At 41.7% G+C, this 17,216-nt stretch overlaps 2 protein-coding genes across 9 annotated transcripts in view; one reads left to right on the top strand and one right to left on the bottom strand.

Moving 5' to 3' along the window:
- The first annotated feature begins 7 nt into the window (after positions 1-7).
- Positions 8-6,324, top strand: RPP38 (ribonuclease P/MRP subunit p38). 3 transcript variants are annotated; one of them, XM_026479026.4, is made up of 3 exons: positions 8-131; positions 2,461-2,558; positions 3,660-6,324. In XM_026479026.4, exon 3 carries the CDS (start codon positions 3,674-3,676, stop codon positions 4,517-4,519), a length of 846 nt encoding a protein of 281 aa, XP_026334811.1. In that variant the 5' UTR covers positions 8-131; positions 2,461-2,558; positions 3,660-3,673; the 3' UTR covers positions 4,520-6,324. The 3 variants fall into 3 exon arrangements, with proteins under 3 accessions (XP_026334811.1, XP_026334813.1, XP_026334812.1); XM_026479028.4 differs by having other exon boundaries at positions 16-119; XM_026479027.4 differs by having other exon boundaries at positions 126-228.
- Positions 6,325-7,327: 1,003 nt separating this feature from the next.
- Positions 7,328-17,216, bottom strand: part of NMT2 (N-myristoyltransferase 2) — a 61,301-nt gene continuing 51,412 nt past the window's right edge. For 3 of the 6 annotated variants that reach the window (XM_026479024.4, XM_048219505.2, XM_057304752.1), the window contains 3 exons: positions 9,289-9,456; positions 7,943-8,080; positions 7,328-7,759 (listed from right to left, as the gene is read on the bottom strand). In XM_026479024.4, coding sequence (XP_026334809.2) covers positions 7,739-7,759; positions 7,943-8,080; positions 9,289-9,456 — 327 coding nt within the window. In that variant the 3' untranslated portion in view covers positions 7,328-7,738. Of the gene's footprint in view, positions 8,081-9,288; positions 9,457-17,216 lie in introns of all 6 variants that reach the window. The other 3 variants (XM_048219503.2, XM_048219506.2, XM_048219507.2) reach the window with 2 other exon arrangements.

The following is a 17,216-nucleotide window of genomic DNA, read 5'->3' as shown; positions in this document are numbered from 1 at the left end:
CGGCCTTGCGCCTGCGCTCTGTCGCTGTAGGGCGCTGTCTTGAGCTTCCCACACTCGTTCCCAAATTCAAGGTGTTTATAGTTCCGGCCTTGCGAAGCTGTGGGCCTACTCTCTCCATTGTGAGTGACAAGGTGAGATGATGAAATGCGAAGCTCTCTGAGCTTTTGGAAAGATGGGCCACGGAGGGCGAGGGCTCTGCGCACGCGCGTCGAGGCGCATGTGGAAGAGGTGCGGTTGACATCGTGAATCGGAGCGGGGTGCGGGGTGCGGGGGACGCAGGGGGACCCGAGGGGCTCGCCCCGGGTGGGAACCCGCCTGGGAGGCGGAAGAGTGCGGAGAGCGGCGGGCACGCGAGGTCCCGAGGTCTTCCCCCAGACCCCTGTGTCTCCGGCCGCTCCGACCCCGCGCAACGCGCGTACTTTCCTGCCACCGGACCTTGGTCTACTCTCCTCTTTCTGCCTGGAATTGAGCATCTGTAGGGTATGGGAAATAGTAAGATAAAGCCCACCCTGGTCCTTCAGTGCTCCACAGCCTAGAACCGGAGACGGACCACAAAATAACTAGTTTGCGAATCTAGTGAAGAATGAGGGCATTAGATCGGGGCCGCATGCACAGGGAGGGACTCTGGGAATGCAGCCAGTGGGAACTGGGGCCGTCCTCCCCTCTGCTACCGGATCCAGAGTCCGGAAGGCATTTCTGAGTCCTTCCTCTCCTTTACTCCCGATTGATAGCCCTAAGCCGGGTAGATTCTTCCTCTTAACTATTTCAACTGTATGTATTTGTCCCATCCCCTCTGCGGCAACTCTAGTGCAGGCCACCGTCATGCCTACTTTGGGAACCTCTTTGCTCCTTCCACTCTTGGCAGAGGACCCCTCCAGGCCGAGAATCCGCAAAGAACTTTTTGCAATGCCTTTCAAATCATGGCACTGTTCTGTTTTAAACGTTACAGTTACTTCCCATTGTAAGGTTTGCAAGGACCTTCACCCTCTGGTCCTTGCTTCCTTTCCCTAATACCTCACCATCTCTAGCGTCTCGGCCCCAGCGACATTTAATTTTATTTCGTTAATGTTGTTCCCTGGGATACTCTACTTCATACTCCCTTTGGCAGGCACTCTTCAGATGTAGGTTAAAAGGTCACTTTCTCCGGGACCTCTTTTCTGATCCCTTGAGCTAAGTTTGGCTTCTGCTGTTTATTTAGTATTCGGTAGTTCCTGGACTTGAATGTGCACGTCTTACTATGTTATTACCTGCTGATATGTCTTTTTCATGAATTCTCAGCATGGTGAGGCTAGTAATTGTTTTTAATACTTTATGGCTTGGTGCATTGTGGATAATCCAGAAATACTTGCTTAAGTAAGAGTGGTGGTTGTGGGGCTGAAGGTGGAAGGGAATAATGGGTATGAGGATGTGGAGGTTAGAAACTGGTGGCCTCCTTCAACAGTAAGTGGTTGGGTGGCGAGGTATAATCGCGCATGGTGGAAGAGGCCGTTGGAAGATGAGGGTCAGAGTGTGGAGGGCCTTGTAGGTCACCTTTAAGGGTTTGCCCTTGATCCTGTAGGTAGTGAATGCCTCCAAGACCTAGCTCAAAAGGCACCTCAGCAAGGCCTTCCTGTCTTTCTCCTCCAAAACCATTACTTCTCATCAATCAGCACTTTTTGAATTATATGGTGTAAGATCCTGCGTATCTGAACTACGTGGCTCTCACCTCCCCCGCTAGATTCTGAAGACAGGAGTTCCTGCCTAGCTTGCTCTCCCTCCAGAGCACACAGTTCTCTGTTTACTTGAGTGCTGTTTGAATGCTCAGGCCCGTGAGCTGACTTGCAGTTTGGCAAGAGCTCTGTTAGCTCGTGTTTGTCTTGCTCCTCTTCCTGACCACGGTCAACTTGATGCCAGCCTCCACCAATCCCGACTGGATTTAGCTGAGCCACTTCCTGACTCCCCAAGCTGGAGGGGAACATGGAGAAAATGGGGGATGAGGAGGGCTGTGCAGAGGGGCTGGGATGGAGGAAGCGGCTCATGCAGCAGGTACCGAGGCTCTGGCAGCACTGGCGTGAACGAGGTCTGACCCTGCCCCGAGGAGCTGAATTTCGGATTTCTGCTAGAAGGTGACTTCGGAGGTGCAGTGGAGACCAGTGGAGGCCAGGACGCTATTTCTCACGGCTGTCCAGGGTCAAGAGGCAGCCTGTCCTACCCCAGCTGTTCTAACCCTGTTCTGGATCAGACTCACCTGGACAGCTTTTTACAAATACAAGCGCCCGGGTCCTATTCCCAGGGATTCCAATTCAGTACATCCGGGATAAGGACCAACCATCTGTAGGTTTTAAAAGGCAACAGGTTATTTTTGAGGTGCAGCCAGGATTGAAAAAGCATAAGCTTCGGGTTTGGAAAACCAGTTGTGACTTTGGGCAAATCATTTAACCTGACTCTCTTTCTTCACCCACACGTTGGGCAATTCTGTAGGATTTTTGTGAGAATCAAGTAATACATGGAGAAAATGCCTTCTAAATTCTGACACACTCCACAAAGACATCTGCGCTTTACCATCAGTAGCCAGACTGGTGAGTGGAAGTTTAATTGGAGAAGACTTATTCTTAATTGTGCATGGGGCATTTTGGGGATGGCAGGCCTCCGTGGGATAAACGACCACCTGGAATGAGGGACTGTCTGGAGGGAGAAAATCCGGTTATCTGAAAATAGGGTCAGTTCCAAATGCCACACTTCTCGGGGGCTGGCTCATTGAACTTCCTTCAGTTTTGCCACGTAGGTCACTGTGGTTCTTCGCTCAGCATCAGGAAGAAGTGAGGAATAAAACTGAGGGACGAGAAACGCACTTGCTCTGGGAAGGAGAGCCAGGATATGCTCCCTAGATCAGTGGTTTATAACATTTTCCCAAGAACGATCCTTCTTATTTTTCTTTAATGGGTTAGTTTAAGTTTCATTACAAAATTTCCCTAGTTTTCATCAAGTTGCCAGCTGCAGAAGCAGTCAGCTTGGAATAACTGTTAAGAAGGGGGAACATATACCTGTGTATGTAGGAGATGTTTAGGGAAGGATATACAAGCAGCTTAGAGTCCAGGGAGGGAGGGAGACTTACAAAAGGGCATAGAATGAAAGTATCATTTGAATTTTTAATCGTGTGCATAGATTACTATTCTGGTTCTTAAAAACCCACAGCTGGTTGATTATGAACAGCAGAGGCTTCCAGGCCCATGTAGGTGGCTTGCTCACGGCCGAACCCCCGTGACTGGAATGCTGCCTGCACATGGGCGGCGCTCAGGGAGTCTTTGTGGGATGGAGGCCTAACTGGAGAGCAGCTCAGAAACTGGTAACAGATTTGTAAGATTAATACCACACGGTCATTAAAAAAGATAATCCTGAACAGGTAGAAACATGGAACATTTTTAATAAATAAATAGAATTTCGTGATTGCAGTAATGCAAAACATTTATATATTACCTGTATATGAATAAAGACAAAGTCATGAAAAAATGGGGAACCTAAATTCCTTAATCTTAAAGGAAGTTTAGTGTATGTCATGTCGTTGGTTCTGTATAGTCAGGCTTCTATAGCCTATCAGGAATCAGAAAGAGTACAAACAAGATATTCTTCTGACATGCATTGCTCATAACACAAATTTACTTTGTCGTCTGCTTCTTTAGGAAAGATTTTCAGAATGGCTGCAGCTCCTCAAGCACCGGGGAGGGGCTCTGTTCGGAAGACAAGACCTTTAACGGTAAAGACGTCGTTGAACAACCCATATGCTATCTGCTGGAGTACGCTAGAGAGAGAGGACATGCACTTCATATTACAGACCCTTGAAGACAGATTTAAATCTCTTGGGCTTCAGAAGATTGAGGATAAGAAGAAAAAGAAAAAGCAGTTTTTAAAAAAACAAAGCCCAGACAAATGTAGCCCAGAGGTTGATATGAGCAAGGATCTGAAGGAGAAACACCCAGAAGATAATGAGCAAGGGTCAGGGTGGACTCCTGTCCATGTCAGGAAGCAGCTGGCCATTGGCGTTAATGAAGTTACCAGAGCTCTGGAAAGGAATGGGCTGCTGCTGGTACTCGTGTGTAAGTCAGCCAAGCCTGCGCTCATCACCTCACATCTGATTCAGTTAAGTTTGAGCAGATCCGTTCCTGCTTGTCAGGTTCCCCGTCTCAGCGAGACACTCGCACCTGTCATTGGCTTAAAATGTGTCCTGGCCTTAGGGTTCAGAAAGGACACCACTGCCTTTGTGGATGAAGTAAAAGCCATAATCCCCCGAGTACCCAGTTTACACGTACCATGGCTTCAAGGCAGACCGGAAGACTCCAGGGAAAATTTAGACACTGAATCTTTGGAAAGCCAAGACAAAGAGATTTTGGAAACATCCTTTGAAGACCTCTCTAAACATAAAAGGAAGCTTGTTGAAGGTCAGCAGGCTGTAGTGTTACAACCCCTTAAAATAAAGAAAGTGATTCCAAACCCCAATAAGATAAGGAAACCACTCAAAGGGAAAAAAACGACTTCAAAGTAATCTTGTATGAACTTGTCATTTCATACAGTTGTAAAACGACACTTCGTAAAGAAGCCTTGGAAGTAATAAAATTGTTATTTTTTACATATTTTCTTGGGATACTTTTAGTAACATTCCTTTCGTAGGTGAAAGACTTTGTATAAATAGATAGGCTGATGCTTAAAAACACTAAGTGCAGAAAATATTCAAAAGTATGAATATCAAAACAAAAGTTTATTGCAACTATGTCCATGCTTGTATAAATTCACTTTTTAAAAGGCTGGTACAATGCTTGTAAGCAATTCTGTATCCTACAACACTTGACATCTTTCTATCAAACTTGGCAAATGGGCCACAGTAAACAGGTTCTAGTTAGTAACGCAGATGAAACTGGATTGCAGCTCAATCAGTTTTAAAAGAAAGACAGTAAACACCAAGCACTACCTTGTCTTCAGAAACATATCAGAATTTTTTTTTTTTTAACTTCCGGTTGATTTGACTTTCTTTGGAGGTAGGCATATGCACGAGCTTAATGTTTATAGGAAAAAGCCAGATACGGTATTTTGAATGGCTGAAATTCACCCCTTTACATGGTTAATTTATTTCCTTGGAAACTTAACATGGGTAAAAAGTATGCTGGTAATTAGGTCAAATGAGGCAGGAAGAGAATTAAAAATGAAGTGAGGAGCTTGAGGTCTCAGGTTTGTGCAATGACTGGGGTTCTTCATGTTAGGAAATGGAGCATAATCAATCCTCTAGGTCTGTGTTAAAGTGTCTGCTGTTCACAGTACGTGTTTCGAAAAGGTCCTTTTGTAATTTAGGGGGAAGGTACTGGGTTGCTAAAGTATATTTTCAGCCTAAATTCTGGTTGACTCTTAGATTATGCCACCTCTGTTCAGTTAAATTTTACTAAATGCCATCTTGGCTTAAAAAAAAAAAAAAAAGGGGGATGGAGAGGTCAAGATACCTCATGGAATAGAGCATTTCCATTGTTGACAAAGACGCAGGACAATGTTTTTTTGAATCTATAAGATACTGTATATTGCAGTGAAATTTAATAACTACTTTATAAACACCAGCAGTTTTATCAATTTTCAATTTTGAAATGTTCATTGGTAGTCTGTCTAAATTATAAAGAGACCTTATAAAGAGGGGAATATGCTCTTTATTAATTAGTGTATTAAAACGTCTGAATTCTAGAACAGCTGGAATTATGTAAACAAAGGAGAAGTGCCACAGTTTTATCATGAGGTGAGCCTGTGATGAAATTACTGACTGGCAATTCTGCAATCATCTGAAAACCTACATTATATAAGACTGTGCCTTAAAAATGAATGGAACACAATTCCCAACTAGAGCCTTGACTCCAGATGAAAATCCCATTTACTTAATTCTTGGTGTTTTGGTGGACTGACTCAGTTTTGCTTCCGAAGCCACTCTCACTCTGTTAAGAAAGAATGGTAATGCAGTGGGAGTCCGAATCGTCCTCTATGAGAAGTCTCCTCAACGTCTTCAAAGAGGTAAACACGGCTGTCCCAATTATGCACTACTGCGCGGTCCCCGAGCGCCCTCTAGTGGTAGTCACAGCTGTGGGTTTGTCTTGATGATGTAGGAAGGTGTAGAGAGTGGCTTTCAGCTCTAGTGTAAGGGTTGACAATTTTTTTTTCTTCTGTAAAGGGCCAGACAGTAAATATTTTAAGGCCTTTTGGGCCATACAGTTCTGTCAGAGTAACTCACCTCTGCCTTGTGTAGCGTGAAGCAGCCACAGGCGATATGTAAGCTAATGAGTGGGGCTCTGTTCCAATAAAACTTTATGAATGCTGAAATTTGAATGTCCTACAATTTTCCCGTGTCACAAGATGTTATTCCTTTGATTCTCCCCCCCCCCCCAGCAACCATTCAAAAATGTAAAAACCTTTCTTAGCTCACGGGCTGTACAAAAACAGGTGACAGGCTGGATTTAGCTCCTGGGCCATAGTTTGCTAGCTCCTACTTGATCTAAGATGTGACTGGTTTTATTTGACCACTTAGAACACAAAGGAAAGGCCGTCGTGTGGTCTAAAATTAAATTTTTCTGGACTGAAGAGCCTAGGCACTGGTACAGTAAAGGCGGGAAGAAGTATCTACTCTTAGTATGTGAGTCAAAGCCAGTTCTATGTGGCCTCGTTCGGCATCCTCCTCCCCGTCCTTGGACTACTGGCGATATATACACATATATGTACACTGCGAAAACTGGGTTTTCAAATTCTAGATAAAAACACCATCAGTAACAAAATTATGAATACTTATTTACATATAAGACATTTTCCATTAGCATGACAGCTTTCATGATAAATTAAAGTCAGCATAAAGGAATATGTGCAATTTTGCATAAGTAATAAAAACATTCAAACTACCTAGGTCCTGATAGCACTAATAAATTCCACTGAGCATTTCTTTTGACTCTAGAGCTTTAATTTTCTTTGCCTGACATCTCTTGCTGCCGCTGAGAAGACACGAGTTTGTGCAGCAGAAGTCTAGTCAGTCACGGTGTAGACCCTCGCACATGTTTGCACAAAACTTTGCTTTTGAACCACTCCACTGACCTGCTGGAGATCAAAGTACACATGTGTGTGTTTGTTTATTTGGCAACTCTGCTTCTGGAGAAATCAATGTACTTCCTAGTCACCAGAATATTTTTATCTCCCTCTCTACTTCAAACTCGTCACTGAGTTACGGAAGGTGCTGATTCCATAAATGCCCCCAGTGATACCGTGTAAGGTGACGGGAGTACACGTTTTCCACATGGATCCTTCATTCTGTTACACGGACAAACAGACCAACACTTAATAAATAGAAATGCAACAGTTTATCTCCACACAATAGCAAAGCTTTCCTTACACAGTCCTGTGACTCCTGTTCAGTCCACAGAAAAACAGTCCCTTTTCTACAGAGTGGAAAAATACCTTCTCTTCAAGAGACAGCCCAAAGTCTGAAAACTAGAGGAATGTGCTCTCTGTACCCTTTCATCCCTCCTACAAATGGGTAAACAGTTGAGAAAAAAGAATGTTAACATCCTAGCTAGAAATATGTACTATTGGTCGCATATGAGTGTTTTTTTCATCTTTTCTGATTGTTACCGACTACATCGATTTCACTTAAGTTGTGCTTTTATTCTTCTTTGGAATGGCAGTTCCAGGAATCATTAAATAGAATATTAACAAAGGATGATGTCAGAGTTCTAGAAATAGAAATATCCATCTATTGTAATACTAGTCCAACCTAAAGGGAGGGAAGAAACAGAATGGTAAGGACAGGTAAGCAAGAAAAAGTAAATTACAGTACAATAGCTCTGTGTTTTTTTAAAAGCTACTAAAAAACACCTTAATAATCCCAAGGGCAGCAAGTATGGGATTTCCTAGGTACATTTATTACGTTTAAAAAGGGTGTATCCACTGCACTTACCTTTTCAGAATCTGTCCCCGGACATCTCCAGTTGTACAGGTAATACTGCAAATTGCCATCTCCTATGCCAAATTTGAGTTTTTCCAAGAAGGTCTTATTTTCCATCAGATCTAGTGCATTGAATACATCAAATCCTTTCTGCCAATGTAAAAAGGATTTCAAATTTTAAATGTCAAAGGACTAGAGTGTTTTCTATATTATGTATTTCAGTGTAACGTTTTATTCCTCTACTAATAGCTTGAATATGCATTTATATAAGGTTTAATGTCTACAGTCTCTGCACAGGTTAAGAACTCAGTTCAAAACTGTCTTAGAATATTTTTAGAAGGAACATTTGCCCAGATGGCTCCATCCCCAGAACCGTTAGCTACGGGCCTTTCAAAGTTCTGACTGAGCTAAAGCTTTAAAGACTTTAAATGTATACTTGTCTTGGGCTGATGCTGGGAAATAAATTTAGTAAAATTTTAATAGTAAAAACTGTATTTTTTGAAAATGTTAGATAAAAATACTATGCAAAATGTGGTATAGATTTCTATTTCTCAAAGGTGTTACTTTAAATAATGTATTATTGGCCTTTTTTTTGTGGGGAAGTAGCTGAAAAAGAGCAGTAGGATCAAAGAATCATAGGATAATGTTGATTCGGAGATACAAGAGTCCCATGTTAAAAAAATGTTTTCAGTTTATCAAAGAAGGCACTTTTGACATGTTGTTCCCAATTTCTCATGAATAGTATTTTCTCATGTCCAGTAATTACACTGAACGGTCAGCTAATTTCAACTTCTTTTAAAAAAAAAAAGTCTATTTGTAGCAAGAATTTAACAAGTATCCTAACTACCACACGAAGGAAATAGAAAAATATTACAAATGTAGTACAGCACATTTTGAATTTAATTCCTTTCATTTTAAATGCCTTTCTTTTTAATACTAAACTCCTTAATTTTAAGAATAAAATTCCTCTCATTTAAAAATTCAGAGTTGAGTTCAAAAAAGGTTCCTGTCGCTCATGATGCATCGCAACACAAACACGTACGTTCCCTCGATCAAGGTATCATGTCTTTGCCTATATTCCTTGATTTATGAGTTGTATGCATTCTTCTATGAGGGTTAAGAGTTTCTAATTTGCACAAAATGTCTTTTTGGTTAAGTTGCAATAGAATCAATGATGCAAACAGCCTCTGAAATTTTAAAAGAAACTCCAATCAAAATTCCTCCTTTGACGAATGGTCAACAGGAACAAATACCTCAAATCAACTGCACCCGTGCGGAAGGAGCGCTAGTAAGCGGTTTCATATACCTGGGCACAAATTTGGAGACACACACAGGACAGAAAGGAGGGAGTCGCTCACCAGCTTGGCTATAATGAGCGCGTCACTCATGAGGTCCAGCAGGGGCGTCTCCGTGTGGATGTTGTAGAAGGAGTAGGCCGCTTTGAGGCTCTTGTGCGCGGGGTGGTGCATGACTGTGGAGGGGAGTGTGTAGAAGCTCAGGAAGTCAGTTAGTTTACCACTGGAGTTCTAAAGGACAAAGGTAACGTCAGGTAAATACCTCCTCGCACACGCTGCGTCCGCGCAGTTAAGCTCGCTTGTTGGGTTTGGATGTGTACCGTAACTTTCAGTTAGAACAAAAAGCAACCACTCCTCCTACCTCTCTCTCAGCAGTTTGGGGGCCCCGAGGCTGGGCTGAGTAGAGCCTGAGAAGAGCTCGGACTTGTACCTTTCTTAGCCTAGTGCTAGATGGCCGTCTGCATAACGATCTTCCCAACAATCTTAAGAAGAAGAATGTTCTAAAAGTAAAGTTTCCCCTAGCCCGACTCATGAGTCTCCTGAGACCTAGGGAACAGGGATGAAAGTGCATTCATCGTTTTGCAGAAACAGAAGCTCCGGGAATTAGAAGGCTGCCTTTTCCAACTCAAAGATACCATATCATACTAACATCTTGGCACAAAGCAAGAATTGTATCAGCGTAAAGTGAAGTTGGATAGAGTCTGGAAGCTGTTTTGAGAAACGTGTGAGAGGCATCAGGACCACACCTGGACATGCACCTGTGAATCTGAAAAATTCAAAAATCAAAAGGGACACAAACGATGGTCTTGGTTTCATCATCATTGGGATACCTTTCAATACAAGAGGTGAGCCAGTACTGTTTGCGTTGCTTTAATTAGCTGTGGTGGCCTATGCAGTTGGCATACAACTCAAACTGTGCTATGCCTGAATTACACAGCCGAAGACGCTATACCACATGTATGCTCTTGCCAGTAGTTCTTCCAGCAGAAAAGAAAATTCCAGACGGGTGCATTATTTGGTTTCTGAATGCTTCTGATTTATGAAACTTTTTTTCAGACACTAAGAAATTAAAGACATTTTGCTAAAGTGATTCTCTACTGCTCTGTGTTAGCAGCTCAGTATTCACAATGAATTAAAGACCTAAACTTCCAGCTTCAATAAGGATTTCCAACTCAAAAAATTGAAACTGAAAAACAGAACTCACTGAATGGGCTCAGTAATGGAGTGGAAATGACAGAGACCAGAAATCATTGCACTTGAAGAATTCAGTAGAATTTACCCAGTCTGAACAAAAGAGAGAAAACAGACTGGAAAAAAACCACAAAAAACATGAATTAAGTCTCAGGGATCTGTGGGACAGTAACAAAACATCTGACATTCCTGTCACTGGAGTTCCAGAAAGGAAGAAAATGTGGGGGCTGTGAAAGCAGAAGAAATCATGGGTGAAAGCTTCCCAGATTTGGCAAAACACACACAACAGAATAAAAAAGCAGAGTGAACCTTAACAGAAAAAACCCAAAGAAATCTACTCCAGGATGCATCCTGATTAAATTTATGAAAACTAAAGACAAAGGCTTGAAAGCAGTCACAGAGAAACAAGGCATTACCTACAGGAGAATACCAAATCAAATGACAGCGCATTTCTCATCTGAAACCACAGAAGCCAGAAGAAAGTGGCACTTTTTTTTTTTAAGTAGGCTGCATGCCCAGTGTGGAGCCCAGTGTGGGCTTGAACCCAGGATCCTGAGATCAAGACCCCAGCTGAGATCAAGAGTTGGACGCTTAAACTGACTGAGCCACCCAGGCGCCCCAGTGGCACATTTTTTAAAAATTTTTATTTATTTATTGAGAGAGCGGGAGAGCGAGAGAGCATGCATGCACACATGAGTGGGGGAGGAACAGAGGGAGAGGCAGAGGGTCTCGAGCACACTCTGCGAGCTGAGTGTGGAGCCCCGTGTGGGGCTCAGTCTCACGACCGTGAGATCATGACCTGAACTGAACCTTCACCGACTGTGCCCCCCAGTGGCACAACATTTTTAAGGGCTGAAAGAGGAAGGATCAGCCATGAATTCTGCATCTGGTGAGACTATCCTTCGGGAATGAAGGAGAAATAAGGACATTCTCAGACAAGTGAAAACTTAAAGACTTTGTTGCCAGCAGACATACCTTTAAGAGTGGCCAAAGGACATTCTCCAAACAGAAATGCAGTAATGACAGAAGGAGTCTCAGAGTGTCAGGAAGAAGGAACAACGAGCGGAAATCTTGGTACACGCTGTAGACTCTCCTCAGGAGTTTTCTTTTTTTTTTTAAGATTTTTAAAAAAATTTATTTATTCGACAGAGACAGAGACAGCCAGCGAGAGAGGGAACACAAGCAAGGGGAGTGGGAGAGGAAGAAGCAGGCTCCCAGCAGAGCAGGGAGCCCGATGTGGGGCTCGATCCCAGAACCCTGGGAGCACGCCCTGAGGCGAAGGCAGACGCTTGACCGCTGTGCCACCCAGGCGCCCCGGCCTCAGGAGTTTGCTAAATCCACTCGATAAGCTGTAACACCATATGACAGTCAAGACAACGTTTCAAAGTCAAGAAGATAAAGGGATCTGATGGAAGTAAGGTCGCCTGACGTGGTAAAGTGTCGATAGCAGTCGAGTGTGGCGGTCACGTATCCTATATACAGGAGTAAGCAGAGCAACCATCATGCAAACTACACAGAGAGGCTCAAATGCACCATAAATACATCAAGACAGAATCCTAAAAAATATTCAAGTATCCCCCGGGAAGGCAAGGAAAAAGAAACAAGAGGAATAAGAACCAGAGGAAACAAACAGAAAACAAATAATAAAATGGCACTTAAGCTGGAGCCTATCAGTAATTATCAAATATAAAGGGCCTAAATACACGGATCAGAAGAAAGACTGGCAGAGTGGATAAAGACACATGGCTCAGGGGCGCCTGGGTAGCGCAGTCGTTAAAGCGTCTGCCTTCGGCTCAGGGCGTGATCCTGGCGTACCGGGATCGAGTCCCACATCGGGCTCCTCTGCTGTGAGCCTGCTTCTTCCTCTCCCACTCCCCCTGCTGTGTTCCCTCTCTCTCTGGCTGTCTCTCTGTCACATAAATAAATAAAATCTTAAAAAAAAAAAAAAAAAAGACACATGGCTCAACTACATGCTGTTTATAAGAAACTTTTGGTTCCATGACATAGATAAGCTGAAAGTAAAAGGGCTGTAAGAGATACACATGCAAACGTTAACCTTCAAGTATTAGGAATGACGGGGGCGCCTGGGTGGCGCAGCTGGTTAAGCATCCCTGACTCTTCGTTTTGGCTCAGGTCGTGATCTCAGGGTTGTGAGATCGAGCCCCGTGTTGCGCACCGCACTCAGGGCCGAGTCTGCTTAAGTTTCTCCTTCCCTCTGCCCTTCCCCACTGCACACGTGCATGCTCTTGCTCTCAATAAATCTTTAAAACAGAAGTGACTATATTTATATCCAATAAAGTAGAGTTCACAGCAAAGAAAATTACTAGAGTATTACATGCTGATAAAAAGACTGATCCCCTGAGAAGACATAAAGGTCCTAAGTACCAAACAGGACCCTCAAAATACATCAAAAAAACCTGATAGAGGTGGAACTTGTCCAAAGTTTGGAACAAGTCCAAAATTACAGCTGGGGACTTGCACACTCCTCTCATCAACTAACAGAGCTGCTAGAAAGAAAATCATCAAGGAGGCAGAAAATCTGAATAATACAATAGGATCTAAATGACAAATACAGAACACTCCACCTCAACAGAGTAGAATATACATTGTACACACATTCACCAAGATAGACCATTTGGGCCTAAAAGAAGCCTCAAGAACCTTAACAGAGCGAAATCGTACAGAGTGTCTTCTCCAATCATAATGGAATGAAACTAGAAATCAATAGGAAACCTCTGAGAAGTCAAAGTTGAACAACAGAATTCTAAATAGTCCAAGGCTCAAAGAGGAAGTTTCAAAAGAAATAAAAAAAAAAAAAAAATACAGGGGCACCTGGGTGGCTCATTTGGTTAAGCGTCTGCCTTTGGCTCAGGTCATGATCTCAGGGTCCCGGATCCAGGAGCCCACATTGGGCTCCCTGCTCAGCGGGAAGTATGCTTCTCCCTCTCTCTCTGCCCCTCCCCCTGCTCGTGTGCACTCTCTCTCAAATAAATAAAATCTCTAAAAATAAATAAATGCATACATACATACATACATAGAACCAAATGAAAATGAAAATGACATACCAAAATATGTAGAATGAAGCTAGAGCAGTGCAGGGAGGGACATTTATAGAACTACATGCTTACACTGTAACAGGGAAAGGTCTCCATGATCTAAGTCCCTCCCTTAAGGGACAAGAAAAGGAAGATCAAAAGAAGCCCAAAGCAAGCAGAAGGAAGAAAATCATAAACATAAGATCAGAAATCAATGACACTGAAAGCAAGAAAACAGAGAAAATCAATAAAACAAAAGCCTTGTTCTTTGTGGGGAAAAAATCAATTAAAATTGATTTGATTCAACACTAGCAAGACCGACAAACACAAAAAGAGAAAAGATATAAATCGTCAATATCAGGAATGAAATAAGCCTTATCACTATAAATCCTTCGGCCAGTAAAAGGACAAGAGAATAATTAAGCAACTTTACTCTTATAAATTTGACAATCTAGAAGAAATGGACCAATTTCTCAAAACCACAGCCTATTAAAATTCAATCAAGATGAAATAGATCACTTGAATAGTCCTATACCATTAAAGAAATGGAACTTACTTTAACAAAAAAGAATTCTCTAAGGTCAGATGGTGTCAAGTGGAGAATTCTAGCAAACATTTAAAGTACTATCACCAATTCTATACAATCTCTTCTAGAAAAAAGGGGAGGGAACACTTCCCAACTCATTTTATGAGGCCAGTATTATCCTGATACCAAAACCAGACAAAAGCAGTATAAAAAAAAAAAAAGAAGAAACTGCAGATCAGTATCTCTGATGAACTCAACAAATACTGGACGGAATATTAGCAATCCAAATCCAACAATGTATAAAAAAATGTATACACCATAACCACTTGGGTTTTTTCTAGGCATGCAAGAGTCGTCAAACATTTGAAAATCAACCAATGTAATATACCATATCGACACACTAAAGAAGAAAAATCACATGATCATATCAATTGAAGAAGAAAAAGCAATGGACAAAATCCAACATCCATTCATGATAAGAACTCAGCAAGTTAGGAATAAGGGAAATTATCCCAAATTGGTAAGAAGCATCTACAAAAATCCTCCAGCTAATATCATACCTCGTGATAGAAGACTGAATGCTGTTCCACTAAAATCAATAACAAGGATGTTGACCTTTACCAGTCTTATTCAACAAAGTACTGGAAGATCCTGTCCCTGCAATAAGGCAAGAAGAAGAAATAAAAGGCATGCAGATGGGAAGGGAAGGAATAAAACTGTCCCTATTTGCAGATGACATGACTGTCTATGTAGAAATCCCAAGAAATCTACACATATACTCCTGGACCTAATAAGTGATTTCGGCCAGGATGCAGGACACGAGATCCCACAGAAAAAGCAACTGCATCTATGCACAGACAATGGACATGCAAAAGCCAAAATGAAAGACATAATACTATTTATAATTGCTCTAAGGAAAATCAAGTCTGTAAGGTATACACACTTCAGAAAACATTTACAAGAGCCAGATGCTGAAAATTATTAAATGCTGGTAAAATAAAATTCAAAAGATCTAAAAGAAATAAAGACATATCGTGTTCATGGACTGGAAGACTCGTGAATTCTCCCCAAATTAATCTATAGATTTAATGTCATTCTTATCAAAATCCCATCAAGATACTTTGTAGACAAAAACAAGCTTATTCTAAAATTTATATGGAAAGGTGAAGGAAATAGATGAAAACAATCTTGACAAAAAGAATAAAGTGGGAGGAATCACTCCACCTATCAAGACTTTTATAGAACTAGAGTCATAAGACAGTGTGGTGTTGGTGGGAGAACAGACACCAGAGATCAATGGAACAGAAGTGAGAACCCAGAGATACAGCCCAATACAAATATTAGTATTCAACATACAGAAAAACCTTTAGAAACCAAGAACATTACAGTTAAAAAGAAAAAGGGGCAAAGTATACGACCGGCATAAAAACGGCTGACAGATTTATGAGATGATGTTCACATTCATGAGTAATGAGAACATACAAATTAAAAACAAGTTATCATTTGACACCCATCAGACTGGCCTAAATTTAAAGTCTGATAATAACCAACCGTGAGTGAGGATCTGTGGGAACACGACCTCTCCTACACTGCTAAGAGCTCCTCTGGTGAGCTGTCTGACAATCTAGCTCGACCTCTGAGTATATACCCGAGGGCAGCAGTCCTCGGAATGTGGTCTGTGAACCCCTGTGGGTATCTGAGACCCCTCCAGAAGTCCGACAGTCAAAACGATTTTGCAAACAGCACTACGAAGTTATCTGCCTCGTTCACGGTGTGGACATCGGCACCAAGAACGCAGGAGCGACAGTGGCACCACTATCTGGGCCTCGGTGGGGACACGGAGCAGCACCAAACCGTGCCGGTGGTCTTTTTACTCTTCACCACCACACTCTCAAGGTTTAAGAAAAAAAAAAAAGTTTCACTTAGCATGTCCTTGATTAAGAATTCTTAATTGTATTAACTCTCACCCCTTAACAACTCATTCTCTTCCCATCCTGTGTGATGACAAGCGAGGAAACACACAAAGCTCTACTGTTGCCTACTGAAAGGGCAGTCTGTTTTTCTAGGAAAGCTCTCAGTTTCCATGAGTTTATTGTCTCAAAGAGAAGCCCGTAGGCGACGGAGCTGTGAGCTGAACTAGCCCCTTTTTTTTCACGGAACACCACTTTAAAGGAGGGCTTGTAAGCCGTGGTCATCAAGACTTCGGTATTTGGCACATCTTGAAAAATCAATGATGCGATCTGATCACTTCTAGGAAAATACTGGTGGGATTTGCTGCCAATGATGAAATTTGAGCTTTCAGGGTGCAACTTTAAGTCTGGACAAACCTGTATCCTCCACCATGAACTATATGACATACTTTTCTGCTGACAATGGTGGGGATATCAACAAATGAGACTTGTCGATATTATATAATGAACTGTTAATATCTGGAAGATCTTTTTAACCCAGTGAACCGATATTTTCCAAATGATCAATATATGTTACAAACTCAGACACTGGTAAAGGAACGATCAAAGGACAAGACAGACCAATGGACTTTAATCAGAGTATGGAAAGTTCATTAATAAGCTTTCAAGCAGAGAATATTCAAAAGGATCTGAATGAGCTGCTAAAGTATCTGTTCTTTTCCATATCGTCAATACTTCATGTGAAGGATTTTTTTTTCACACGCTTCAGCCAAAATAATTTATCACAATAGACAGAATGCAGAAGTAGATATGTAAGCCCAGCTGTCTTCTAGTAAATCAGACATTAAAAAGATTCGCAAAAAAATAAAACCTACCATTCTTAATTTTGTTGCTTTGGAAAACAGTTATTTAAAAAAAATGTTATTTAGGTAACATGTTTATTATTGTTATTAAATGAAATATATATATTTTAATTATTTATTCTCTTTTAAAACTAAGATATAATTGACATATAACATTATATTTTCAAGTGTACAAAATAATGATTTGATATTTGTGTATATTGCAAATATACACATACACACACACACATAATGGAATACTACTCAGCCATCAAAAAATAATATCTTTCCATTTGCAATGACATGGATGGAACTAGAGGGTACTATGCTAAGTGAAATAAGTCAATCAGAGAAAGACAATTATCATATGATCTCACTCATATGTGGAATTTAATAGGACCACAGGGGGAAGGGAGGGAAAAATAAAACAAGATGAAATCAGAGAGGGAGACAAACCATAAGAGGCTCTTAACTGTAGGAAACAAAC

Source organism: Ursus arctos, unplaced genomic scaffold, assembly GCF_023065955.2.
Source record: "Ursus arctos isolate Adak ecotype North America unplaced genomic scaffold, UrsArc2.0 scaffold_30, whole genome shotgun sequence".
NCBI classification, from domain to species: Eukaryota; Metazoa; Chordata; class Mammalia; order Carnivora; family Ursidae; genus Ursus; species Ursus arctos.
The sequence above is the reverse complement of the archived record's forward strand: the minus strand, read 5'-3'. Positions and strand labels throughout refer to the sequence as shown.

Coding starts and splice junctions, on each gene's coding strand:
- RPP38 (XM_026479026.4), top strand. CDS start 3,674: ATGGCTGCAGCTCCTCAAGCACCGGGGAGGGGCTCTGTTCGGAAGACA.